The sequence below is a fragment of the Seriola dumerili genome, unplaced genomic scaffold (assembly GCF_002260705.1).
Source record: "Seriola dumerili isolate Sdu_G_001 unplaced genomic scaffold, Sdu_1.0 BDQW01000242.1, whole genome shotgun sequence".
In the NCBI taxonomy this organism is placed as follows: Eukaryota; Metazoa; Chordata; class Actinopteri; order Carangiformes; family Carangidae; genus Seriola; species Seriola dumerili.
Genome location: NW_019174497.1, coordinates 8,419,491 through 8,447,323, shown reverse-complemented (window position 1 = coordinate 8,447,323; position 27,833 = coordinate 8,419,491). Strand labels below are relative to the sequence as shown.

At 40.4% G+C, this 27,833-nt stretch overlaps 1 protein-coding gene across 1 annotated transcript; it reads left to right on the top strand.

The window, feature by feature from the left end:
• The first annotated feature begins 402 nt into the window (after positions 1–402).
• Positions 403–26,187, top strand: LOC111229840 (C-Jun-amino-terminal kinase-interacting protein 1-like). Its single transcript, XM_022756324.1, has 13 exons — positions 403–474; positions 7,215–7,290; positions 11,954–12,544; positions 14,455–14,463; positions 14,834–15,429; positions 17,804–18,032; positions 18,798–18,873; positions 18,967–19,133; positions 19,234–19,337; positions 23,073–23,183; positions 23,625–23,695; positions 23,929–24,027; positions 25,097–26,187. Exons 1-13 carry the CDS (start codon positions 403–405, stop codon positions 25,167–25,169), a joined length of 2,274 nt encoding a protein of 757 aa, XP_022612045.1. The 3' UTR covers positions 25,170–26,187.
• The last annotated feature ends 1,646 nt before the right edge of the window (positions 26,188–27,833 follow it).

Here is a 27,833-nt window from a genome sequence, read left to right as displayed (position 1 = left end):
TCGTTCATCCCATCTCTATTCAACACCACCCATCTCTCTTGCTCTCCTTCCTTCATCCTTCTGTCTCTCTACCTCTCCTCTCCTCTCTGCTCTGCTCAGCTCTTCCCAGGGTGATGATAGCGATGATGATGATGATGTGACACTGTGGCCAGCCAATGATCACGCAAGGAGGGAGCAGAAGGGGTGTGTCTAGAGGCCGAGCTCGGAGCTGATCGATGCTGGGGAGACTGAGGAGGAAGAAGGGGAAGAGGGGGAGGTAGAGGAGGGTGGGAGAGGCCTTGTCCGAGCTAAGGAGTGCCGACACTGGGTTAATAAAGGGGGAGAAAAGGAGGAGGCAGGGGGAAGAGGAGGAGGGAGGGAAGAAGCTGTCGCCTGTCAGAGGGGGGATCAACCTGTGCTGTCATGGACAAATATCGACCAAAGAGACCAACCACCCTGGCTCTGTTCCCACAGCTGCCACAAGCCGGCACCCAGGTAGGCAGACTGGGAGGATCCCCTGTTTTTAAGATGAGCTGGGGAAATGGGTCGCAGCGTATATGACTGTGTTTTTATGTGTGTGTGTGTATGTGTGTATGTGATCATGATTGGATTGTGTGTTCAGAATGAGGCAGCAGTGGCATCAAGCAGAATAAATGGGTTACTCTGAGAGTGTGTGTGTGTGTGTGTGTGTGTGTGTGTGTGTGTGTGTGTATGTGTGTGTGTGCGTGTGTTTCCTGGGAGGATCCTGTCCTCAGAATGAGACAGCATTGGGTAGCTGTCTATTTGTGCATGCTGTTAGGTCGTGTTTATGTGTTTGTGTGTTTGTGTGTGTGTGTGTGTGTGTGTGCTGGCAGTGGGTCAGCTCTGAAAATGGTTCAGCTGTATGTTGCAGTGCCTCAGTAAACAGGCTCCTATCTTGTGTTGTGGTGATTATATTTCTGGCAAATATCTATATTTAGAACATCAATATTCATAATTCAATCGTGCGGCTGGCTTGTTTGTCTCCAGCAGACCCAGGGTATGCAAGCAGCTCGGGGTTCAGTGACTTGCTCAAGGACACTTTGACAGGACACACTTGCTGTTGAGGGGATTGACCCAGATTGTGCTTTTAAAACAGGAGCCTCCGAGCTGCTCTGCCCTCTCACGAAATATATAAAAGTATATTTAAGATCAGCTGTAGCAGCGTCCTTTTTGTAAGAGAACAGAAGAAGAGGATTTAATACGATGCAGAGTCTAAAGAGGAATATTTCTATAAAAACAAGATGATAGTGAAGTAGCGAACCCTGGCACCTCAGACAGCAGTCAGTAAGGAGTGCTCTCTAGAGGGAGCCAGCAGTAACACTCGTAGTATCCTGGCGTAGCCCTTTAAATGAGTTGCATCCTGTTTACCGTGACAGTACAGATCAGAGCAGTCGTTTCACCCTAACCTGGGTTTCCCCTCAGAATCAGCATCAGAACTACAGACTGTCCTGCCATGAGATCACAGCAGCTGCGACACATGATCAGATCAGATAGATGGTCAGATATGATCAGAGGTTTATTAGCAGTAAACATAATCAATGTTCACAACCTGAAATTGAGGTGAAAGGCAGAAAATACAGTGTGAAATGTGGATTAGCCCACTGACTGTCACTAGCTTATTTTTCATGAGCTAATTGCATGAAAAAGGGTCCTGATGCAAAAGATGAATGTATCATTTTAGCCATTACAAAACTGTTAATTAGCTACAGCTGATATAACTGGATACTCTTCTGTCAGTGATAAAATGTTGGATAAGAACTTCAGAGCTGAGCAAATGCAGGGAACTGGGTCAAAATTGGTAACTGGATGTTGGAACCCCTAAATGTTGAAATCTTTCCTGCACTCTCCTTGTTGAAATTACCATCATCAAAATCTTAATTAACCTCTCAAACTTTGCAACTTGACACAGGTTTTTAGAAAAGTTAGCTGGACAGCCAACCACCAGCTGACATATTTCAGTCCATCTAACATTTTTTTCTTTTAGCTTTGTTTATTTTGTTATTTCTTGGTGGTTTCAGATTAACTTCAAGCTCATGAATCAGTATCAGTATCAGCAGCAGCAGTATCATAAACACCAGTTTTAGCTAATACCTTTTATTAAGAGCCTGTTAAGAGCTCACAATATGTCTTTCTCTGAGGGTTTATTTCATCAGCCTCTCTGCAAAGTTAAATTGCATTTTCAGGGTTTACTATCCATATACTAAGATAAATGTGATCTACAATGGCACTCACTATTAAAATGCAAAGCCTTGCTGATTTTAACAGTGAAATAATCATTTGAAAAATCCTACAGCTCCCATACCAGCCGACTCTATAATATTTCATTGTAACATTTTATATAAGACATCTGTGCAGTTTGGCTGTTTCTCTCCTGTTAATTGTACAGCCATGTCTGAAACATAGACTGTAAATAAAGATGGACATAGCCTCAGAGGCGTCACCTGCAGCTTTCTGAAGAACAGTTTTGAAGCTCAGTCAGCTGCTTCGCTGTTGCCATCTTGGCAGTGCCTGACTTTGACTAACTTTTGCAAATGCAAAAATGGGCAAGGAGGAGGGGCCTGTGTAGAGCTGAGACTTCGATGCTAATTTGTGGCGGGTAAGCTCAAAAAATATAAAGGACTGAGTTTTATAAAAATCCGTACAGTTGTCATGAAGGAGGAAATTAGCTTTAGAGACCAAAACTGTTTTTGTACCAAGCTGTAAACAAGTTTATTTCTGCTGTAACGTTGGACATTTTAACATGGGAGTCTATGGGGATTGACTCACTGTTGAAGCCAGGCTCTAGTGGTCATTAAAAGAACTGCAGGTTGTTGCACTTGTTGGCTTCATTTTTCAGGCCTGGAGGTTGATGGTTGGTCTGAACCAGCTGTGGTCTTTCAGCTGGCCTCTAGTGCAGTGGTGATGTTAACCCACCAAGGTTTTGGCCTTGTGGGAAATGGTGTTGATCAAAAGATGCTAAAAGCTCAAAAATTAAATAAACTATGATATGAGGTCAGAGACATGTAGACAAATAAAGTGAAACAAGCCGTACACTGTTGAGAAAGACTATATTCCACAGCTGGAATATAGGCAAATCACCTATGAGCAGGTTGCATACTGTGATCAATGACCAAACACATCTACATGTAAATCTTAGTGATGTGAATATTGTAAGAGAACCTGACATGATGATTTCATTATGTGTGTTCAGGTGAAAATATATTTAAAGCTAAACATTGAAAACCTCACAGTCCAGATATGAAATTGAAGACTTCCTGTAGAAGTTATCAGTGGTGATCTGACGTATCGTTCAGCACTCAATGATCCGCTGTAACCTGACGGAGAACAGACGATGTGCCGACAGGCAGATAAAAGAGGTTCAATCCCTCCATGAGCTGCGTGCTGATGATTCCTGCTGACTTTAATATAGCAGCACTGTAAAGAACTGGGACCTGGTCTCAGTGGATTAAAGGCACATAGAGCTCTACTGTAGGTATTCACCATATGCTGCTTCAAAGGGTTTCTCACCTTATCATGTGTGACAGATCGGCTTGACTTAAAATAGCTTTCGCATACATAGTGTCTAATGTCGACTGTTATACTTTAGAATGCAGATGTGGTTGAATCTGGCCTGCATTTGAATCTATTTTGATTTTTTAAGCCACGTTTTCAGAGAAAGAACAGACACAAAAAGGCTCCTGCAGGAAGGACCAGTGCAGGATAAATGCCTGAACATTGTAGATGCAGTAACAATGATGTGGGGAAGATGCAGCATAAAGGCCTGTAGTAAACATGAGGAGAGGATGTAATGTTACCACAGCTTGAACAATACAATCCCCACTGAGAGGCAACTGTTCTTCGTTCTGGCTTAGCTTTGTAAGACATATTGTCCTTTCCTTAGTCTTGGCAGGAACACTTCAGCTGTTGTAGTCATTGTACTTTATGTAAATGTTTAAAATCCATCAACAATAGTGCTGGACTTAAACATAAAATAAATAATAACAAAAATATAATCTTCCTCTAGGCAGGATGAAATATTCTGCATAGTTATGAAACCCAATCGAAATGTTATTGGACTCACTGTTCATAGACAACCAGTGTAGTATTGACTGTGTCCTCAGTACATGCGTCATAACACACACCTTTCAATCATTCAGTCAGCAGTGTGATTGGCTGCTGTGAACTGTGTCCTCTCCAACCTGTCTTACTTTGCCAGCTGGACTCACCACAGGAGCTGGATTAGACTGATAACACTCACTACCACTTAACGTGTGTAACTGTAAGCCCTGCCTGTCACTGACTCTTACTCTGCATGTGTGTGTGTGTGTGTGTGTGTGTGTGTGTGCGTGTGTGGTCATTAGCTTCTTAGCTGCAAATCAGCTAATTGTAACTTCTAAAATTAGCATGTGTCAGGGAGAGGGCATCAAGCTGCATTTGTTCAAAGAGTTTCCTGTTAATCCAAAGTGAAGATCAAATTTAACCACCGTACACTGAGATGACTTCACTGTGTATTGAGAGCGAACAGCACGTTTCGCCTGAGGCTTCTTCAGGTTCACTCAGTTTACACGAGCGTTCACAGGTGTGATGAAAACATATACATGTGTCACATTTATCACACAATTATCATCATCTTCATGTTGTAATAATGCCTCCACGCCGCGACAGCCAGAGCCAGCATAATGTTTTCAGGTTGTCTGTCAATCCGTCCCGTTCTCGTGGACACAATATCTCAGTAGTGCCTTGACGGAACTTCTTCAAATTTTGCACAAATGTCCGCTCAAGACTTCACAGCAATTATGACAAAACTTCACACAAATGGTTCATATTTTCTATGACTCTGGATAAACAGAGTGTAACAATGTCCACTTCCTGAGTTACAGTGTTGAATAATGGTCAGACGTTTTTTTGCAGAACATTATGATGTCACAGTGAAGCTGACCTGAGAATGGGATGGACAATTCCTCTGGTCCGGGCTGTCACCGGCACAGAGGCATATCAACTAAGGACAAATAAGGACAAGGAGAACACACAAACACCTGAACATACAGTCTTTCATGGCCATTGAGTTGGCCAGTTGGACTTGGTCAGGGCCCCTTAGTGCCACTTTTTAACACACTTGTAACTGGGTTTCTAGGCATCTTTTTACCTGTACACATTTGCACAACATTTCAGTGTCAAGTGTCACTGATAGCAGTGCAGGGAGATCAATGGAGAGATCATATACAAAATTATGCAAAAATAATTAGGGTCTGAGTGCCCCTTATAGGTACAGATAAGGTTGTTTCCACTGATGAACAGCTCAGTTTAGACACATACAACATTACAGTTATCCATGTTTGTACAGTGCATGTAAACATGTTAGATTTCCTGCATAACCTGATGTCTCCCACTAACCTATTTTTTTATATGCATTTAAATGTACTGGTGGTTCAGGTGTGGTTAGAACTAAGAAAACACTGCCTTCACCATCAAAAGAAAACCAGGGCTGACTGCTGATCTCCTGTTGGTCTCCTGTGTATTACATGTTGACCCAACCACGACCTCCTCCTAATGCTGCGTTCATGAATTCTTTATAAATAACTTCATGAATTTGAAGCCCTAGCCAGCAGTAGGTTAGCTTAGCTTAGCATAAAGACTAGAAACAGAGGGACACAGCTACCCTGGCTCTGTTTAATCTCTTTGTAATATCTTCTTTGTTTAATCTGCAAAACGTGTATGGAAGATGCATTGCAGAGTTATGAGGGTTATGTGCCTTAATACATGTTGGGAAAAAAAAGTCATGTTGAGGTTGCCAGCAGAGACTTCAGGATGTCACTACTCAAGAATAAGAGAACCAGGGTTGCATTTGTATGTTGATGTAAAATTGTTGTATTTATACAGCAGAATGTATTTAGAATATATATATTCTATATATCTATATTTCTATGTAGACATTATATTGACAGGTGTTTCTAATGATTTGCTCACCCATATTATGAACATAACACTACCACTCGCTTCAAAAGAACCACATAGTTGAATCACCACCTCTCTGACACAGAAAATGAATATGTCACAAAGGTGAACCTAATAAGGTGGTAACTCAGTGTATGCCATACTCAAACTGGGAGTAATTAACTAAGATGACAGCCTTTTCCCTTCAAACTCCCTCAAATGCATTCTGACAGTATCACAGCTACTTCTGGGTATCAGACAGAAAATGACAGATGGCACTGAGACGCCATCTTTAATTTGAGATGAGAAGTTTTAATATTAAAAAGGGCTCCATTAGATTTTTGTCTGTGCATTGAAACGTCTGTTTGTGTAAATGTCAACTGGAGAGAGATGTCACCAGAGAGACGGAGTGTGCTTTACACAGAGAGAGAGATGCTTTTGATTCTCCCTCACACACTCACACACTCACACACACACACAATGAGTAACCATAGTAACAGAACGTGGTGTGCGAAAGGGAGAGCAGATGCATGAGGGATGTCAGTAAGTGAGTCAGCGCTCTGCGTGGTTCCCATGACGTTGATGCGAGACCATCGCACACTTCCTGGTCCGTTGCTCCTACCTCTTCCTGGCAATGATGTCATCAGAGAGAGCGAGAGAGAAAGAAAGAGAGAGAGAGACTTTTAGTGTCTGGATTTGACCAAGCCAATTTTAGCAACCCAATTTTTTTTGACTTGGCGGGGCGGGGCATAAAAAGGAGAATATAAGGCCTGTAGTACCTTTTGTGTGGAAAACACTTTGAAGCAGGTGTGAAAGATGTTGTGTTTCAGCAGTTGTTGCAGTGAAGAGGAGACGTAGAGCATTCAGCAGTGATTATATTGTATTTCAAAATGAGGTATTACAGTTTCTTAAAGGATTCAGATCTTTATGGCCACTTTTCAATGGAAAAGTCTCCATTAATGAGGGGGAATCTCAGTTACCGAGACAACGTGTCCTGGATGAAGAGCAGAGTCTCACTCCTCTGTGTTTATCAGTATTAATCTATAATCCTCAGAGCGACACACAGTGAGAGGACAAGATGTTATGGGTTAGCTGTCTCACACATCAGTCTAGACTGTGTGTGTGTGTGTCTGTGTGTCTATATGTGTGTGTGTGTGTGTGTGTGTGTGTGTGTCTGTGTCTGTGTGTGTGTGTGTGTGTGTGTGTCTGTGTCTGTGTGTGTCTGTGTCTGTGTGTGATAATCCAATAATGTGTTGGTTTTTGCTCTTACACTGCTGCTCTGTCTTATTAACTCTGTGCAGGACTCCATCAACAACAACTCTTTGGGCAAGAAGGACAGCTGGAAGGACTCCCACTCTTCTTCCCCACACATCACAGGTATGGACACTAAATGCTTCGGGAAAAAACAAAAGAAGAAAAAAAAACAAAAACAAAAAAAACAAAACACAGCCAATTAATGCAAATCACTGACTGTACATGAAGAAGGATTTTGTGTTGCTTCCTGCCACGATGCAACAGTGAAGCCAAAATGCGAATGTGGGAGCCGCCATTATGCTTCTGTAACACATTTTGTAACCAGCGTCTGGACATTAGAGTCGGGGGTCAGAATGTGCGGAATAGGCCCCTCAACTTCACTGACCGCCGACCTGTCGCTGAGAGCCGAGTGACCCGAGGAGCCAGATGAAGGTAAACCAGTTGATACCTAGTTAGCTATAATAACTAGCTGTAATAACATTAATTCAATAACATAATTCAGTAAAAATTGACTGATGGTGATTCCTATTTTATTATCATTGTAGGTAATCATAACTGCTTTGACCTTACTCTCAGTTTACGTTTGTTAATTAGTAAGAGTGAGTAAAGCTATTGATCTAAAATGAACTTGATAACCAGTAACATAACTAGAAATATCACAGACCCGCTCAACAGCTTTGTTGAAAGATATTTTAGAACACTATGTTCCCTGTGGTAAACTGTGAAATTTACTTCAGAATGATCACCTCCCTGTCTACTGAAAAATTCTTAAGCAGTTATGATGAAATATGATTTTGTGTTGTGTTTCTGCCCAAAACCCAGAGCTGCTACAAGAAGTGATGGAGAAAGCAGCAGCAACATGGGATGTCTGAGAAGAATGAAACATGATACAAGACCTCCACCAGCATTGAAGACCAGCCTCTCTGTCCCAGCAGCCACAGAGACAGAGTGAGGGCTGTGCTGGGCTGTGGGCGGGGACTGCTTTGTCGTGACATCACAAAGTTCCAGAAGTCCTGATAACTCGTTTTAAAGCTCAGTTTCTGAATGGAGCGCTTTAATACTTTCACAGTATTAATATAGAACCTAGACCTGCTTTATAATCAAACAACACATGGACATCTACCTTTAGACTATATGGACCTTTAAACAACAGCAGACAAAGCCAACAGCATTATTCACAAATATATCTCTCTATATAAATGTGCCTATATGTAACCATTGTAATGTGTGTACAGTATTTGATATCTTTATTTATCATGTTGTGCTTCTGTGGCTTTTTTGATGGAACTGTGATGTTATAAACTGTATTGGAACCAAATTAAAGTGAATTGAATTGAATAGAAATGAACTGTCACTACCTTCAACCAGCAAAATGATGCACAACTTCTAAATGGCATTATGCACAACAGTGATTTTGCCTCCTCATTTCATCACTTTCACTTGAAACCAAAGGAAAAAAACAACTCAGATATTTTTCTGACAGTCGTGTTGACACATTTCATTATGGCAGTATCTTAAGAAAACCTGTCATACTGTGTAAATAAACAAGATAAATGGAACAAATTACGTGAAAGTCAGTTTTCTTCTTTCTTGGCAGAAGACTTCACTGTGATGTCTGTGCACTTCATCTTGGATGGATCTTGTCTACACAGTCTGTTCTGAGACATCAATGTACACAAATAGTTAAGACTTATTTCAGCTTTGAAAAGCTGCACTCTCCTGATGCCTGAGTCAGTCAGCAGAGTTCTGAGCACAGTCTCACATTTAGTAAATGTTTGTTCAGTGATTTTGCAGAAACAAAAAAAAGGTTTTGAAAAGCATTTGAGTTGCTGTAGTTGTTTGCTCTGGAAATATATTTCTGACTATCCGTCAGCAGAGCAGATCCGTGCATTTCTGTCCTGAGATTTGTGCATGACTCAGTCTGTTGCAGTGCCTCTGCAGATAAGTGTCGTCAGTTTCACACAGTTTAGTCAGATTGGGTATTTGTGTAAAACAGATGTGAGCAGTGTGAGCCTGATGAGACATGAACATAATCTGTTATATAGGCTTGTTCTGGATTCTGGTCACACACACCTGGGACATGGGATCTTTCTATTCTACAGATATTTTTTGATCATGTGATCTTTATTGTTACCGGATATCATTTTCTATGACTTCACAGATGATCATTTTCCCTGATTCGAATTGTTTCATGCAGCTCAAAGATTTGTAGTCACTGATAATGGAGTGTGTTCAGTTTGTTCCAAAGCTAAGTGAGCTCATTACCATTCATAGAGCTATGGTGTTCTGCGCTGGCCCTGTCTTCAGTAGTCTCATGCAGCCATGTTCAATTCCAACACTGTCACCTACAAATTACATTTCTATACATCTAACCATCAGCAGCAAACATGTTTTGCAATACATTCATAATGGTTGGTTGAGAGAGCCCCGTCTGTGGTTAGGCTTGGACCACAAAATGTAAGAGAAAGATTACATTTGGATAAATGTAAATAAACATGTCTGAAGTCACAATGTTTCCCTGACCTTAACCAACTGCTGTGCCAATCTAAACAGCACAACCATAAAAAAGTTCAGTGATGCTGGAATCATTACATGTAGATATTGTACTTCAAGACTGGATATTTTGATGAAAAACAAATATGTTGTATAGAAACGTAACGCAGCTCAGCAGTTTATTATTGAGGACAGAGAGATCAGATGATGATGGTTTCTCAGCATTCAGTCTTTTTTATTGACTTGATGAGGACAGAATGTACTGTGAATCTCACTGAGCTGACAATGCTCTGACTCGAGCACGGCCCTGCTAACTGCTAACAGCTGCTGATTCAGTCAGTAACTACAGTGATTCAATATACTGTAGTCAGTACAGTTCAGTTCAAGATGCATTATTATTGATTTATTCATACAGGTAATAAACACCACCAGACGCATAATGATGATCTAATCCAGTGATTACCAGACTTTCCTGTGTCATGTTAATTGATTGCATGTTCGTCAGCTGCTACAATAATAAAGAAACAGGCAAGAAAAGGAGCCAAACTAAATTTTATTAAAATAACATGACCGATAACACATGAACTACATGTCTCTTTTCACAAACTGGCAATTTTTATGCACAAAAACAATGGATGAACAGGTTTGAGCCTAAGCATAAAAAAAAAAAAAATTGTCATTTATCTTGTGCTTTTCATTTTTGCTATTTTTTTGTCACTTTTGCTGTCAAAATAAATCTTGCTAACCTGAATCTTGGTCCTCATCGTCAAATAGATGAGGAGACATTTCACAAACACAGGTTGTTCTAAGCAGATTAACAATGGCTCTGTCCCCGCAACTCTTTTGTCATCTCTTAAGTCATTAGTTACACTTGTGTTTGAAAAATCTAAATATCTGAGCTGCGTCTGAAAATCACTTACTGTGTTTACCCTCCACCATTTTATTCAGACTGTAAAGTCTATGTGCTCTAATAGTGTCCTCAAAAAGATTCCAACAATGGACTGAAAAGTCGTGTCCGTCACATGCGCTGTACTTTTTGCTAACAGTATCTAGTTTGGACTCAATAAAATTTAATAGAATTTTTTAAAGGGGCATTCCACCACCTTTCCACCTGCAGTATAGCTCACTTCATTGATCGGGGGGGAACTACTCCGTCTGTAAAGAATTTTGGATAATGTCTTACCCTCCAATGACGTCATCACCAGTTATTTGATCAATCTTGGGCTTTGATGCAGGCACTTACCAGAGTTACACAGTGTAAGGACGAAACACTATCAACTTGCATTATGGGAAATCTGGGACACAGTGTCTTTGGTGTTTTACCTATTCTAGAGAATCAAGAGATCACTGCCTCTGCTGCTTCGATGGGGATGTTAGGGAAATTCTTATCATGGGTGGTGAAGAAAGAGCTCTGGAGTCCAGGATGTCTATTGAAGCTTGAGTCCAAGGAGAAGGAGGTTTCATCAATACAGGCTTCTGTGCATGATGTCACCTCAAATCTGAAGCAGGAACCCCTGAGGATAGTCTTTATACACTTAGAGAGAATACTATAGATAGCTTACACTCCATAATTGGTCAAATATTTCAAAGAAGACGGAGAAGACAGATGTGTTGCTACGCTATTGGTTCATTAACCATAAACAAGGAAACATGACTATATATGCCCAAGTGCTGATTCTTAGAACACCCAGCCACTTGTTACCATCCAAGGTCTGTTGTTATCAGCCCGGGCACCAGCAGTATCTGGACAAACCACAGCTGCGTCTGCAGGAGCCGCCTGAGCGTCTCAAGGCCTGTAAGATTTAATGCAGTAGCTGTGGCACAGAGACCTAGGGCCTCACACTGACCTCTCACCCTGAGTCAGTCATTCATTAGGTGGACAAGACAAAATTCCCTCACAGGGGACCCTTGCCTTTGTAATCTCTCTGTTGTAAGTTCAACTTACTGATGTAGCCATTTACAACACATTTGGCTTTTAAATAATTTTAGGTTGGATGCTTTGTGAAATTTCTAGTGCTCCAGTGTGTTCAGGACTTCATGAATGGTTGATCATCACAGGCAAACATAGTTAGATGCACATTTGTGGGGCAGGAAAAAGCATCACAGCACAAGAGACAAAAACAAAACCTGAAAAATAACAGCAAAATATTCTAGAACTCTTTGAATGAGTGTCCCTGTGCCTCTTATCCAGTCTAAAGTGCTTACTGTGGGCTACTTTGTTAATCCCTCTGTATACATCTGGTTGCCTAACACATAATCTGATACTTTTGTTTGTTTGCGTGTGTGTATTAAGGGGATCTAACACCAGTGGATGTCCAACCAAAAGCGGAGGACAAAGTCCGGCACAGCACGCACCGCCCAGCCCCCAAACCCCCTACAGCCAATGGAGCCCACAGCAGGTCCAACAGCCAGGCCGCTGCCACCGCCGCAGACACACGCGCTCGACTGCGGGAGAGACAGGCGTCCGGGGCCACGCACACACAGTCCTCCAGCGCCCCGAGGAGTCAGCGGAGAGGAGGAGGAGGGGGAGGAGGAGGGAGAGGGGGAGGAAGAGGAGCGACAGCGATGAAAGATAGGAGCCTGGGGGACATCAGAGGAAAGGATGGAGTGACGGCAGGGAAGGAGGAGAGAAGAGGAGGAAGACTGTGTGCGGAGTCCAAGGCGAAGGAGAAGGAGCGGAATGTACATCAGAGGCCAAGAGAAACAAATGGACCGAAAAGCCGGGGGGCTGATGGGAAAGGAAAAGTAGTTGCTAAAGCGGGTAACAGAGGAGGGGGAGTCAAGCCAAATAACGTACTGATGAACCAGGAAGTTTATCTGACAGCCATGGTGGTTCCACGCACACCTGTAGCTCCAAGAACCCAGGACAAGACCCAAGACCAAGGTAATGAACCCACCTCTAGACCCCTGGGTGTCGGGTACTGTCAACGGGTGGTCTGATGAGAGCAGGGTGGTCTTTAATATTTATTGTGTTCTAAGTAACAACTGTTTTATATGTATTTTTAATGCAGAACAGCGAAATGATACAGTTGTTGATTATCTGAGGAATTTATTGTAATAACTGTGAAAGACACAAAACTCACCCAAATATTCTCTTGTATTTGGAAACTTTATTTTCCATATTTATTGAATTGAAATTTTACTTTTAATATTTGCACGTTTAGCTGACCTGTCGTGCACCGACTAAAACACGCTACATTACACCAGCAATTCACTGAAACAAACTTAACAAACTGGAAGTGTACCAGTGAAATCCTGTCTTCATTTTCCCTGTTTCCTCTCCCTTTTCAGAAATGATCAGCAAACTATGAAACTCATTAACTAAGAAGAAAAGAGACATTTGGTTTAGTGTCTTATGGTGAAAGAACTGCAGAAACACTGTCTGTATACGTTTGATTAAGTGTAGCTGTAGACATATGGATTGTAGCAGCGCAAAAATACTCAGGGAAGCACCTATAAGAGATAGTTACGTATGGTATGCTAAACTGTGTGGGAATGAAAATGTCATGGGGTCACCAAAATCACCTTCAACCTTTGGGAGTATGAATGTGTAAAGTAACTGTATTTGTAAAATCCTCACACACTTCTTGATAATCTGCTATTCAGTTTTAAAGCTGGAGTTTTGGGCAGCTCAGGATGCAGCAGAACGAGCCAAAAACTCAACATTGTCGTGTGATTGCCCTTAAAGCTGTTATTGGGAATGAATTTTAGCAAACACTTGCCTATTTACACATCCAGCAGACACAGAACAACATTGGCGTTTACTGGGATTTGGGTTTGTGTTCACCTGATGAATGTAAAATTGAATATACACTTTTTGTCTTCACCAACTCCTGAGAAAAATGTCTGGTTCTTTAGCTGCTAAACGCTCCACTATCTTCACAAGCTGGTCTCAGGTTGATGACCAGAACCAATGATCCAGAACTGCCCGAAAAGCTTTGTAGAGCTGAGGAGAATTGCAGAGTGGGTGAAAATCCTCTCTGGGTTTGGCCCAACTAAAGATCCCTTTATTATTACACATGTTCATATAGAGAAAATACTGCAGCTTTGAATATATGATGGTCACATTGGCCACATATATCCACACTGGCCTGGAAAAAGTTTTTACAACCACAGTCCATTACAACTGGCCATTGAACACCTGTACCTGAACCTCAGGGTAGACTGGTACAATATGCAAAATGTAATATATCAATACTGCCTGCCCAAATTTTACTATGTACACAATATTATGTTTCAGTTGTTTTTTTTAAAAATCATAATACATAATTATATTATTTTATGTTTCAGGTGCTTTTTATAATACACAATTAAATTATTGTATTTTATGTTTCAGGTATAAACAATGTTGCCACTTAACAGCAAAGTTTTATTTGTCACATGCCACGGCACAATGTACAGTAAGCAAAGCAGTGAAATGAGGGTCAGACTCAGCAGCAAAGCAAACTGTGCAAAACTGCAACAAAAAAAAAATATTATGAAGAATATATCTTATGGTGTGAAATAATGCCATGTTCGATATTATCGAATATCGCCTGAGCCTACCTTGGGGGGTAAGTGTTGTAGAAATGATTGAAATATTATAAATGCAAAGTTGCTGAATTACTGTTAAATCATCTGGTGTATAACTCACTACAACCTCTGACTTTAGAGAAGACTCAAACTGTCTAGTTGTGAAGGTTACAGGACCTTGTAGTGTCTCAAATGTCTGAGATATGTTTGTTGGAAACTTAATCCGACTGTAATTTGTTGTTTAGAGAGAAAGATGAAATAGAAGAGAAGAGCCTTATACAGTACACGCCTGTTTATGACCTTCTTGGTGTAAAAGGGTGGTGGGGGAAGAAATGAAGCATAAATTCTATGCTGTGTCTGATGAGTGGAGTCTGTTTCCTCTTACCAGATTAAAAGCATTAATTTAAGACAGTGGAGACTGACCAGAAAATGCTTCTTTATACATCAGTAAGTGCCTTGCTCAAGGGCAAATTAAAGAACCAGAGTAGTGCTGTGAAATTTCTTTTTGTATTCTGGTAAGTAGTACTGGTTATGTGTTACATAACTCTATTCATAGCTAGTAATTATGTGTAACATATGTGAAGTCGTTCATAAATACATTTGTTCACATGTTATGTTAACAAGCTAATATCTACTCACTATCCATGTTTTGTGTTCTCAGGCCAAAGCCATGACAGGAGCCAGGATAACCCCCCTGCTCTCTCCCGGTCCAGCAGCGAGGGGGGGTCAAACAGAATGTCCCTCAGCTCAGACACAGAGGGCCCGCCACCGGGGCCTCTGCATCCCTCTTTATCCAACCGAACCAACCCTGACATCAGTGAGGAGGAGGGGGAGGGAGACCCCACCCCCTGCGTGAACGTTCAGAATGGTCCGACCCGCTGCCTCGCAGGTGATGAGAAAACAAAGATGGACTTTACCAAGTCAGAGGTGGACGCAGGGGGAGGCAAAGGTGACAGTAACACTGAGGTGAAAGGCACCAACTCCGTCACTCAGGGAGATTGTGTGGCTGCTTGGACTGTACCAAAGAGTGAAGCTACAGCAGGGTTGAATTATGACTCTGTTAAATACACTCTGGTGGTCGATGAACACGCTCAGTTGGAGCTGGTCAGCCTCAAGGACTGCTTGCATGGTTACAGTGAGCACAATGACGACAGCGATGGAGAGACCGTCTATCAGTCAGCCAATGAGGAGGAAGACCCAGAGTATGAGGAGGAGAGGAAGAGGAAAGAGGAGACAAGGAAGCAAGGTGACAATAAAGTTTCATTTTGAACATACCTGAGCATACGTCTGTCACAACAGGTGCTTAAAGTTTTCAAGCAAGATACAAGTCACTTTTTTTGCTATGTAACGTTTAAAAACCTGCCAGTAGTCTGGCTAAAAATGCAAACTTTGTCCCAGGGATGGCTCAAGAGGAACGTTCATGGGGAAGGTTCACTAGATTAAAGGTCTTATACCTGTTGGAGCATGAATATTCTCATGGTAATCTGTCTGTTAGCTTGTAAGACATGTTGTGATTAGTTCATCCTTTAGGAAGCACGAATATATTCAGTTAGTTTATGGCAATGTGCTGTTAGGATTTTATAATTTTGTGGCAAATTGGAAATTACTTAATCATGTAATAATATGTAATATTAATAATTAATTATAGTGGAGCTAGAGGAAAGGTCATGGGGATACCACAATTATTTCTAAGGTCGCTGCATATCCAGGTTGGATTTAATGGGAATCTTCCTGGTAGTTGGTGAAACGTCTTACCCTGAATCCAGGAGCTGAGCAGACCGACAGACTTAGTGACTGACAGAAAATCATCTGTAAAAACCAAAACTGTTCATATATGTTTGTGTCGTCATAACAAGAAGCAAACAGAGAAAATATGTTTTCAGGGCCTTTAAAACAGCATTACCTGGTTTTATTCTAATACTCAGCAGTGGAAGTGTCCCTTTAAAATGAGAGCTAAACCTTAACGTCTCATGGTAGACAACAGTAATAGCATAAAAACTTGGAAGGACCCATATGAATATGAAATACAGGCAATGTTCCCATGGCAACAAAATTAAACTTGCTCTCATTTTTATCTACATAAGAGAAGCATGTCTTTCATCTTTCTTAGAGGAAAACAGATTGAGTTTTCAGTTTGTGGATCTAATGAAGGAATGTCCTAAATATTCCTTTGCATGAACAAATGTAGCTGGAATTTGAAACTATGGTGTGTGAGCCCACTCTGATGTACTCAGCTTTAAGCACTATCAGATACAGTAAGTGAGGCGGTTCATCACTACTACAGCTGGTTTCTCAATGACCCACACACTAATATAGTGACATATTTAATGTCCTATGAATCATACAAATGTCATGTATCACCTATAATAATTTCAAAAGAGAATTAAAGTTTGCAGTAAATATCTTCAAATATAAGTGCTCCCTTCAGATCAAGTTGACGTAATTGAAAGGAGCAAAAGACAAAAAGGACATTTTCCATTGATGAACAACAGCTTACTACATATTTTACTGGAGTATTGAGTATTTTAAATCAATTCTCTGTTTTTAAGGAAGCTTGTAGTATGTTTGGAAACACAAGAGATTTGACTCTGATTTCCACTGGTTTTCAACGTATTTACATACAACAATTAAAATAGTAATAGTTAAAAATGTAATAAGTACTGTAAGTGTTTTAATTACTTCAGTATTGTAACCTATTACATTTGATAACTTTTTGATTATTTCTCAGTACCATTAAGTTAGTCTGTTGGTGCTGTGTAGTAGTTTCACAACCTAATGACCTCTCCAAATTGATATTTAATGAAAACACAATGCTGAATTAAATTAGTGAGCATTATTAGATCTCACAGCTATCACCTATCTGACCCTTGTTGTCCACAGATCAACTAAAAGAAGGCGTTCCTGCTCGACCAAAAGATGCAAAGCAACAGAATGAATGTTATATTCTACATATCAGGTTTTTACCAAAAAGAATATATTCAGATGTAACACCTTTGTAATCACCGACATTATGATTAGTAACTGTAATTTAATTACAATTTTGTCTCAGTAACTGAAGATTACAATTACATTTATGTTGTAATTTAATTATGTAATACTTGAATTTAACCAGTTACTCCCCAACACAGGCACTGTACATACAAGTAGATGAAGAAAGCTAGCCGGCTAGCTCAGCTGGTGCTTTCATTTATTTCATCACACATTTTGAGATTTGTAAATGTAGATTTAATTTAAAAGTCAAGTATCTAATCTTTCATTTGCACAAAGAAGAAGGTCTTCAATACTAGTGTTCAAGTGATCTTAAGAGTTTTGTGGTTTGTATGTAGAACTGTGTGTCACCTGCTCATCAACAGAAATAGATGTCATGTCTCTGTATCATGTTAACCAGTCAGAGCATAAAAAGAGAAAATAGTAGAGGACCCACAACTAAGCCTTGTGGAACAACACTGAATAACACATTCATTTAGTACTGGATGATGGCGCAGGTGTAGCTTTAGGAGAGAAGACTGACCGATGTAGAAATCAAACTTGTGCTATCTTTTTGCACTGTTCCTTCATTTCTGGTATCAGTTTAATCTTTCTTTGTTTTCTGCTCCAAGAAGGAAGGAAAGAGGAGGAAAAGAGACGAAAGGAAGAGGAGGAGAAGAAGAAGAGGTGGGAAGAGGATGTGAAGAGGAGGCGGGAAGAGGACATGAAGAGAAGGAGGGAAGTTGTAGCAAGGATCTCTAAGCAGTCCAAGGTTACGTCAGCCACAACCTCAGAGGAAGAGGATTCTCACGGAGGAAGACCTGGAGCTCTCAGAAGCAGGAAGTTCCTCAACCTGTTTGCCAACAACAGCAGCAGCCACTACAGCGCCACTGGTTTGTATAATCTCCAAATATTTAGTTTAGAGCAAAAGTCATTTTGTCTCCACATAAATGAATAATCAGGCGCCTGTGACACGTCGCAGTAGAGCTAAATAGTTAAAGTTTCTTCCTGTCTGTCAGCATCGCAGTTCACTTCTGCAAAAGACAAATAGAGATAATAAAACTGAATTACCAGTGTGTTTCTTATTTGTTTTGCTTTAACCAATTCTTATCAAGTAATGATAATGACACTAGACCTTTTTGAATCAGCAAAGACATGTGAGATCAGAGGTCTGGCACCAGGCTATATCTAGTAGCCCTTAGTAACACTAAAGTGATTATAAATTCTTTCAGATTATTCAGATGGCATAAATTCTTGTTTGGTAAAAAGATTAGGCAATCATGGTTTAAAATGAATAAATAAATAATAATTGATGAAGTCTATGTGTTGCTTTAAGCCCATTCATTGTCAGGGTGCCCTAGCTGAAGGGGTGGCAGTAGCTGTCTACATCAGGGTCTTGTTTTGTACTACCACCAGAGGTCGCCAAATTCTAAAGTTTCCAAATTCAACACACACAGTCTCTAAGCTTTCTCATGGTGTTGGTCATTTGAGCCTTCCTGCTTACTGTAACGCTAAAGATGATTTTGGATAATAATGCAGTTATATTTTTATATTGAAATAAATCCCATGTGTTTTTTCCCATTAAAGAATGAATATGTCACATAATTCAAAGCGTAAGCTGTTGATTGTGTGTGTAACATCAGTGCTGTACCCTTCAGGGGCTGGGTCATTCGGTGTGTTCTCCTGTGTTTTGGATGGAGTGGAGAGACAGCAGAGCCACAGAGCTGTCTACAGGTTAACACACATGAACAAACACAAGCAAATTGTCACATGTCCAAATCTACCCATTAGGTTAAAATCTGATCGTTTTTTTACGCCTCATTTTAGGTTTGTCCCTCGTCATGCAGATGAGCTTTACCTAGAGACAGATGACCCGGTGTTAATGCTGAACCAGTCTGAGGACTTGTGGTGTCAGGGTTACAACATGAGGACCGGAGCTACTGGCATTTTTCCGGCCTTCTACGCTCTCAAGGTGGCCAAAGATATTAACCCAGGTACACTGCAAAGAACTGGACTGTAAAAGCAGAGCATCACCATCATCAACAACAACATTAATAATTCAACATGTTTCCTGGCTCTCCTTCCTTCTCGCAGTCCAGAAAGACGGGTGGATAGAGCAGTTCCTGGTGCGATTCCTGGGTTCAGTGCAGGTCCCCATCCACAAAGGCAACGACGTGCTGTGTGCTGCGATGCAGAAGGTACATAACCACAGACACTGTACAACAGGACCGCACCATGGCAGCTGATTATCAGTAGGAAAACAAAGACAACAACCTACAGCTGCTTATTAGTTGCTAATTGTAGCAAATATTCATGTTTTTTTAAAAGATCATTTTAATATTTAATAGTATAATATTGAATACTTTTGCCTCTTAAAGCATCACTAATTAAATTTTTTTTATAAATAATAAAACAAATTACATATAATTCATGGAATTAACAAAATTGGTTGCTCATGGTGACAAACTCACAGAGGTAGTGCCAAGCAGCAACCTCCAGGGCTGAAAAATGAAGCCAACACCGAAGTGCTAAAAAAACTGCACTTCTTTGAATGGCCACTTGAGGCTGGCTCCAAAAGTGAGTCAATCCCCATAGACTATCATCTTAAAAAACTAAATAAAACTTTGTAGCAAAAAATGAACACGTTTACAGCCTGGTGCAAAGGCCTGGTACAGAGCCTGGCCTCTTTGAGTGACAGGTCGGTGAGCGTATGCTTACCACAAACCGGAATGCACCAGAGTCTCATTTCCACACATGCCCCACCTCTTTGCCCATTTTTGGATTAGTCAGGAGTAGGTGGAGTCAGGTGGAGCAGCTCACCCTGAGCTTCAAAACCGCTCTTCTGAAACCTGTGGTGGGCGTCAGGGAGGCTACGTCCATCTTTATTTAAAGTCTATGGTTGAGCGCCCAACTCCACAGCTCTAAAGAGCATTGCAGCTGCTTTTAGCTCCTTGATTTGGTTTTATTGCACTTTCACTGTTTCATCATCAGTGCTCTCACCAACCTCATTTCCAGCAGCAGCAGACAGCTAGACGCTAACTTTTTTTTAATAGCAACTACTAGAACATTTACTGTAACAGACTAAGGAGACAGATATTTTTCTCAGGAGTTGGTAGAGTTCAAAACTGAGCAAAAAGTAGAGTGAATATTGAACTTACATCCATCAGGACATATTAGACATTAACTTTTTAAGGTGATTGTAGGCAATTTCTCAATCTGCGTTCTTCTCTGTAGTTGTGTGAGTGTGTGAGTTAGAGACCCAATCTTGCCACTTACTGCACACAATGTTTTAGCCTTCTCATTAAGGCAGCTCAGTCTACTCTTAGTTCTTGGGTGACAGGTTTCAAAACACTTTCAAATGTCCACAACATCAATTTGCAACCCTGCCCTAAGCTGTAGCGTGATGATAGTTCAGCAGCTACTGCTGTCCAGATCAGGAGGGGTGGGCACATTCCTGGGTTACTCTTTCATGTGTTGATAATGGTTATTCTTTCCTCTTTATTATTGCTCGTTTATCTCTCTGGTTATTTGTATTTTCACTTTTAAAGAAAAAGAGGGAACTGCCAATATAAGACTCAAGTGTAAACTGTTTAAATTTCTTTTCTCTTTTCTCTTTCTTTTCTTGTCTTTTCTCTCAATGAAAACAGATTTGTCTAAAAAACAAGTGAAAATGGGAGAAAATTTTAAGACTCAGGGTTATCATTTCTAACACATTACTGAATGACTATTTACTCTTTGAAACCTTACGAGGCTAAAAATCTCCCTCAGCCTGAAAACATGAATCTTTTAACTGGCAAGTTCATGCGAGGTGTACCACTCACACATGTCGACTGGCCTCAGGTTATGTTTACGCTGCCAGAGCAATGAGTCTGGTTTTATGCCCAGATGATCTCTATCAGCCCGGCTGATCCAGACAGGAATAGCTCTGTGTTTCAGTTCAGCCTAATAACAAGACAATATGTGTTTTCTTCTCTCGTGGTGTCAAGGAAACTGTTCACAGTGAGGTCTGTGGGTTTTCATGAGTAACCACAATGAACCAAATAAACATTTTTCAGTGTGGAACCTCAGAACCAAGACAAATAAACCGTCTAAGATTTGAGTGCGTTGTCCCTTTATCCGTCTCAAATCTAGTGTGTTATGTAAGTGCAGAGCTGAGCCTGTTGCAGCTGTAATCATTGTGTTTCCTCAAAATCCTTCACTGGGTCCAAATCCTTCTTAAGACTGTTACAGCACACAGCTACTTTAGCTTCAGTTTGTAAAGAGACACGTTTTCTCCTTTCACCTCATGTTTTACATCTTACTGTTTACTCCGCAGCAGGCGTGTGAAGTAGCATAATACTATTGATCCCTATGGGGAAATTAGAGAATTGTACATGCACAAAATACACACAAAACAAGGATTGCATATTCTGCTGACTTACTGCGAAGTGAATAATTAACCTCTTGCAGTTGCTAAACCTGCAACGTACAATAACTGCAAACTTCAGGTGTATGGTATCGATATTAAGGATGTAAACATGCAAGATTAGATGTAGAAAAAACAGTCACTAGATCACTTTCTCAATTATAAGGTTTGATTAATGCAAAATAAAACAGTAGATAAGAAACGGGCAATAATGATATCTACAGAAAACAACAATAGTGTGGTTAAGTATCTGCACTCATTATCTGAGATCCACTGATAAGGACCGAAGCAACTGACAGACGATACAGGTGCCAGTTTCTCAAAGACAGACTGACTATGGCTTAATTAAAAACTAAACTAAGAGTTGATTCATTCGACCTAAGCTGTCTAACTTTTAACTTCTGTAAGCATGACTAATTCACCATGACTTTAGGAGTAAATTAAAAAAAAAAAAAAAAAATTAATATAAACCATGGCTGGCCAAGTAACAGCATGAACCCACCTCAGCAGAAAAATACTCTTCTGATGTTTTCTGAAAGAATTCACAGTTACAATTTTATTTTACCGGGGAAGTTCTGTAAAGAGTGAAAAAACAACAAAGAGAACTTCCAGTAGCTATACAGTAGCTGAGCTGAGATGCTGGGGCTTTTTAATGTGACAGGGCTCAGTATTTCTGCGAACTCACCTGTCAGACTCAGGATAGTAAACACAGGGCGATCCCCTCATTGCTGCATATTTCAATATATTATTATATTATATATTATTATATTTATTATTATCCCTTTATTTATATTATTACTGCAGTCTCTAAACATGGTTTCCCTAATCATTCCACAACATTGATACAAGGCACAAATTTTGAGACAAGATTTTTATTTATTTATTTATTTATTCATTTAGTCATTGGATACCACTGGTCAGCAGGTGACACTTATTGTTGAAAATATGTCTCTTAATTAGTTAGCCTGGGGGTAGAGTGACTTAGTTTTCGGCCTAAAATAAGTCCTTTTTTACGAGACTGTCTAACTTGCGTTGGAGTAATAGAAGAGCAAAATTTAAGGAGCCAGTATGCTTCTTTAGAACTTTTTGTCAGATGGTTAGACCCCCCCCACACACACACACACACACACACACACACACACACACACCTTTCCAACATCGCATTAAGGGGGACAATCTGACCTTCACATCCACTTCACACTGTGACTGATCAGCTGTGCAGGGGTGAGAAAGGAGCTAGAGTCTGAAATTTGTCACAACTATTCCTGGCACTTTGTGTGCCACTTATGTGTGACTCCATGAATGTCTTCCAGGAGAGACTGTCTGAAAATATATGCAGTTATCTTCATATTTAAACAATATTAAATCCCCCCCCCCCTCAGCTTCCCATTCCACCTGCAAGTTTGGCTGCTCAGAACAAACGTTAACACGCTTTTGATTTCCGTCATGGCCGAACTAGATGTGACCCTAAGACTCGCCTGACGCCACAGACCGGTCTAACATGTCTTTGTATTGACTGTGTTAACAGGTGGCGTGTAACAGGAGGTTAGCGGGTCCTCCTCCCTCAGCTTGTGTGTTGGAGGTCAGTGTGAAGGGAGTGAAGATCAATGTCCAGGACCAGTGTCACTCTGCTCACAGGGTACGTACACTAATGTGCCTACACAGCTACCTGCCTGCCTTTCTGCCCTCCTGCCTTCCTTCTTTCCTCCCCTCTTTCGTTCGTTCCTTCCCTCCTGCTTTCCTTCCTTTCTTCCTCCTTTTGTGCCTGCATCCTCCTTCTTGCCTTCCTTCCTTCCTTCCGTCCTTCCTTCCTTCCTGTCACACCTTTACAAACCCAGCTTGTGGAAAATGTGCAGCAGGTTATTACGGTGCTGTAAACAGGACACTTTGTTGTAGTCTGGTGTATAGCGCTTCCCAGTGGGAATGAGCAGTAACTACAAGCTACTCACAATAGCAATAGTGATGTCACTCACGCTCCATCTGGATCAGTAGTCCGGGAGTTATTCAGGTTTAGCTCCACATTGCAGCTTCACACACCCGGACAGAATTTAACCATTGGAACTTTACGTTTCTTTCTCAGGGGGAGCAATGTTTCCACTTTTTCCAGTTGAAGAACATTTCATTCTGTGGTTGTCATCCAAAACACAGCAAGTGAGTTGAACTCTTGAACTCCTTTAAGGATTATTTGATTTAATCACTTCCCACACTTGCATGAGAAATGTATTAAACTATATTAAATTGTACCTTTAATCACAGCCAGTTTAAGTGGTGGTTAAATGTACATGACAGTGATGTAACTCTCACAAGTCTAAGCTCAGTGCTTTGTCTGCTGCAGCAGGTATGTCTCAGTGAACCTCTCAGTAATGGTGATTATTGTGTTGCAGGTATTTTGGTTTCATCACAAAACACCCTGACCAACAGCGCTTCGCCTGTCACGTGATGATGTCAGACACAACATTACATCCTCTGGCCGAGTCTGTAGGGTAAGACCCCTTCTATTCTGTATTTTTATTACATTTGATATTTCTTACATATTGTCTGACTTGCCCCTGGTGGTGTCTGTTACATGTCGTAGTTATAACAGGGGCTGTTTCTTCAGTAGAGAGTAGTTCTAGTGAAAACATGTGGACACTTTGCTCTGTGGATCATCCAGAGTAAGAGGACATGACAGTGTTGATTCATTATGTCACTCTTCTTTGCTCTGAGATCTTCAGACAAGCTTCCTGTCATGTCCACTGTATTTGGATAGAGATCTCAGGAACATATATCTGGTTCATGAACATACTCCTTCATTTTAGTGGCAATATCTGCATCAACAGGGATTCAGACTAGAAGTCTCAAATGGACCCATGGAAACCTGATTTACATAAATGAATTTTCAAAAAAGGGAGACCTGATCTGAGGGAGGCCTAGCCCTTTCAGACTAGACCACAACAGACCTGAGGACAATTGAACCTGATCCAAAATGCGGTCGACCCGAATAGACACTAGTAGAGATAGAACACGGACACCAGCAGCAGCCAATAATCAATTAGATCAATTAACAATCAGCCACAGGGGAAAGAGTAGCAACATAACAATGATAATAATAGTAATAATAATGATAATGCTCTAGGAATGAATATAAAGTCACAGAAACTAAAATAATACATTTATATGCTTCAAAAACAAATTCATGTAAATACCTGAAGGTTCTATTTTCTCCTCCTGAACCAACAATAAAACACAGAAGACCAGACAGTGAAATATGATCCAGGAAGTCTGGAAAGTCTCTCTCTGAAAGTGCATTTTGTTGATAATACTTACACACTTTTACTTGAATTGCAGAAATTGTAATGTACAGGGCAACTGCTACTTTTAATAGATCTGAATTCATCTTTCAACACCTCTGAGGACAATAAATATTTCATGTCAGTGTGGCCAGTGCACGCCTTACATCATCCTTTACGTTCGTCTGTTGTTGATGCACAGAGTTGAGCTCCATTCAGACCAGAGTGTGATAGATGATAATACAACTAATTTTATTTTCTAATTGTCCTCTCTGTCCCACAGGAGGGCCTTCCAGCAGTATTACAAGGAGAACATTGGCTACTCCTATCCCACCGAAGACATCTTCATTGAATAACACCTCTCCTCCATCCTATGTACTGAATACTCACTCTGTGCATGTAAGCTTGGTCTTACACCACAAACTGGACCACTGATATATCTTCATCAGAGTACTTGCATGGTGGATTTTCTTTTTTTCTTCGCTGCGTTCAGTGATGCGGCGAGCCTTTCCTTCCTTTGGCCAAGTCACAATATGAATACCTCTATGGATGGTTAGGATCACATGAGATGTCCCCTACAGTGTGAGCAAGTGTAACATAAATCTACCCCAACTCATACACAAATATCTGATATTGATATATTTTATAGGCTAAAATTACTTATATGTAACTACACGTAAATATTGGATGTAAAACCATATAGACAGCCTTCAGGGCTATGGAGCCAGTTTAACGACAGAATGTTTACATCATCAGTTTCTCAACTTGGAGCCAGAGCCAAAATGGTAATTGATTAATCATCTGAGTCACATATCAAAAAAACGAGTGATCATCCATTTAGCCACAGCAGCGCTTTGAGCTTCTGTAAATGCTAACGTCAGCAGGTATTAGGCGATAAATCAAACTAGATAAAGAACAGTAACATTGGAATCCAACCTATAGCTGTTGAGACATCTCACTCAAAATAAAAAAAAAGTGATATCTGTGAAGTCACACAGCTAACATGGCTAATAGAATTGCTAAACATTTGATGGTTCCAGCTTCTAAAATTAGAGGATTTGCTGCTTTTCTCTGGAATATATGAGCATTTTTAATCACTTTGGGCTCTTACGATGAGCTTCTCTTATTTTTGACATTTTATTAGACATTGACATTGACATTTCATTCTTTGCGTGATCACACTTAATATTGTGACATGATGAGTGCACTTGAATAAAAATGATCTGTATCTGAAGCTTGAGTTCTAGATTGCAGACATATGGCCCATTTTGTCACTCCTAGCGACTTGTTTAAACATATCTTGTTAAACATTGAGCACGCTAAGTGAACTTAAATGTCCCATATTTTTTCTTTCCTGTGTTTTATTTGAAGTGTTTATCCATCCAAAAACCATCTCAGTGTAGTTTTACATCTCCTCTCTCAGGCTTCTCTCTGGAGCTCTAGTAACAACAGGTCAGTGAGCCAATCAGAAGAGAGGAGGCTCTGAGACTGTTTTCTGAGCGATCTAACGAAGATTTCAGGTTGTGTGCATTTCTCTGTGGACTGAGCACTTTGGTACTTTCACAGTGTTGATATAGAACCTAAACCTGCTTGATAAAATCAAACACATTGACATCTACCTTTATACTATATGGGACCTTTAAGTAAAAGTTCTGAATCTTTAATTCCAGTTTTCAGACTTGTGAATGTGTAAAAATGTGAAGTATGTTGACAAAAAGGAAAAAATGAATTGAAAATATGCATGAATTTAATGAGCAGAAAAGGTAGCAAAACTTACCTAGATGCTAATGTAAGATTTGTTTATAATACATATCTATATTATCTGTCTACATGATAAAAAAAAATGTCTCCCTTACTGAGCTGCATTGACCCTCTTGACCAAAATGAAATTCTAAAGTTGAGTATCCATTAATTAGTAATATTTATGATCAACTGGGTGCTCAAGTCAACAAACTAGATTTCCAGTTACAGATATTTTCATGAGAATTGCAGCTTGAACTTCAGTGTCAAACCAGGTTCAGGTGAGACAATTCATTAATTTTAACAGATGTCACTGAACAGCCAGTCAGCTGCTTGGAAGGCAGCTGTGCTAACCGCAAACACACACCTCAGATATCATGTAAGATCAAAGCAAGGCTGCATGTTTCTAAAAGGAGGTAAAGCTTCTGTCTTTAAATTAGCTTCATCCCTGACTCAACAGCAAAGAAGGGCTACTTATTAACAACAATTACCCCCTATAGTTTCAAAGACAATGCTTTGAAGGGGTATACAATGAACAAATGGACCTGCGTGTTTCTTTGCACAGATGAGAACAGATTGATGTTTCCAAAAATATATATTATTCTATATCTTATAACCCCCCAGACTTGACAATCTACTGTTGAAGACATTTGGAGTTACTGTTGAGGTGCCTCATTTCTCTTCTCGCTCCTTTTTTTCCAAATGTGGTTCCAACTACAAACCCTCTACGCAGGGTTTCTCTTGCTGAGCAATGACATACTTTTCCTTTAATTCTGTGTAATAACAAAGGCCAAATGATGCTGTGCAATTTAGTGTGTGTGTGCAACAGAACAGACTGGTGGGACGGTGGGATCACTGTAGAGTCATGTCCATGTCCGTACATGTCACTTTCAGCTTAGACTTCTTTTGCATTGCCTGCTCAAATCTTGGACAAGTTGGGATCAAGACAATGTGGAAATACTTAGTTCTCATTAGACATCGGATTTACTTTTTTTTTTGTTTAGATATGCTTAAAAGGAAATATTGAACCTGGCTTTTAAAACCTACCTTTGCAAATTTAGCCACAATCTGGCTTGGTTGTATAAACAGGGAGAATTCATTTTTCACACAGTTCCTCCTTGGTTTTGCAGCCATTAGGAGATCAGCTCCAGACTTAAAGCTGTACCAATCAACATATTTTTTTCAACAATTGATCAAATGACTATGTGCAATGTGGAAGGAGTCACTCATAGAGAATTATTACCCAACACTGCAGCTACCCTCAGCTCTATGAAGCTCTG

Excerpts from the sequence above, each read along its gene's own strand:
- LOC111229840 (XM_022756324.1), top strand. The coding sequence starts at position 403 with ATGGACAAATATCGACCAAAGAGACCAACCACCCTGGCTCTGTTCCCA. Across the intron at positions 15,430-17,803 it reads GGAAGCAAGGTGACAATAAA|GAAGAGGAGGAGAAGAAGAA; the intron begins GTTTCATTTTGA and ends AAGAGACGAAAG. Across the intron at positions 18,033-18,797 it reads CAGCCACTACAGCGCCACTG|GGGCTGGGTCATTCGGTGTG; the intron begins GTTTGTATAATC and ends TGTACCCTTCAG.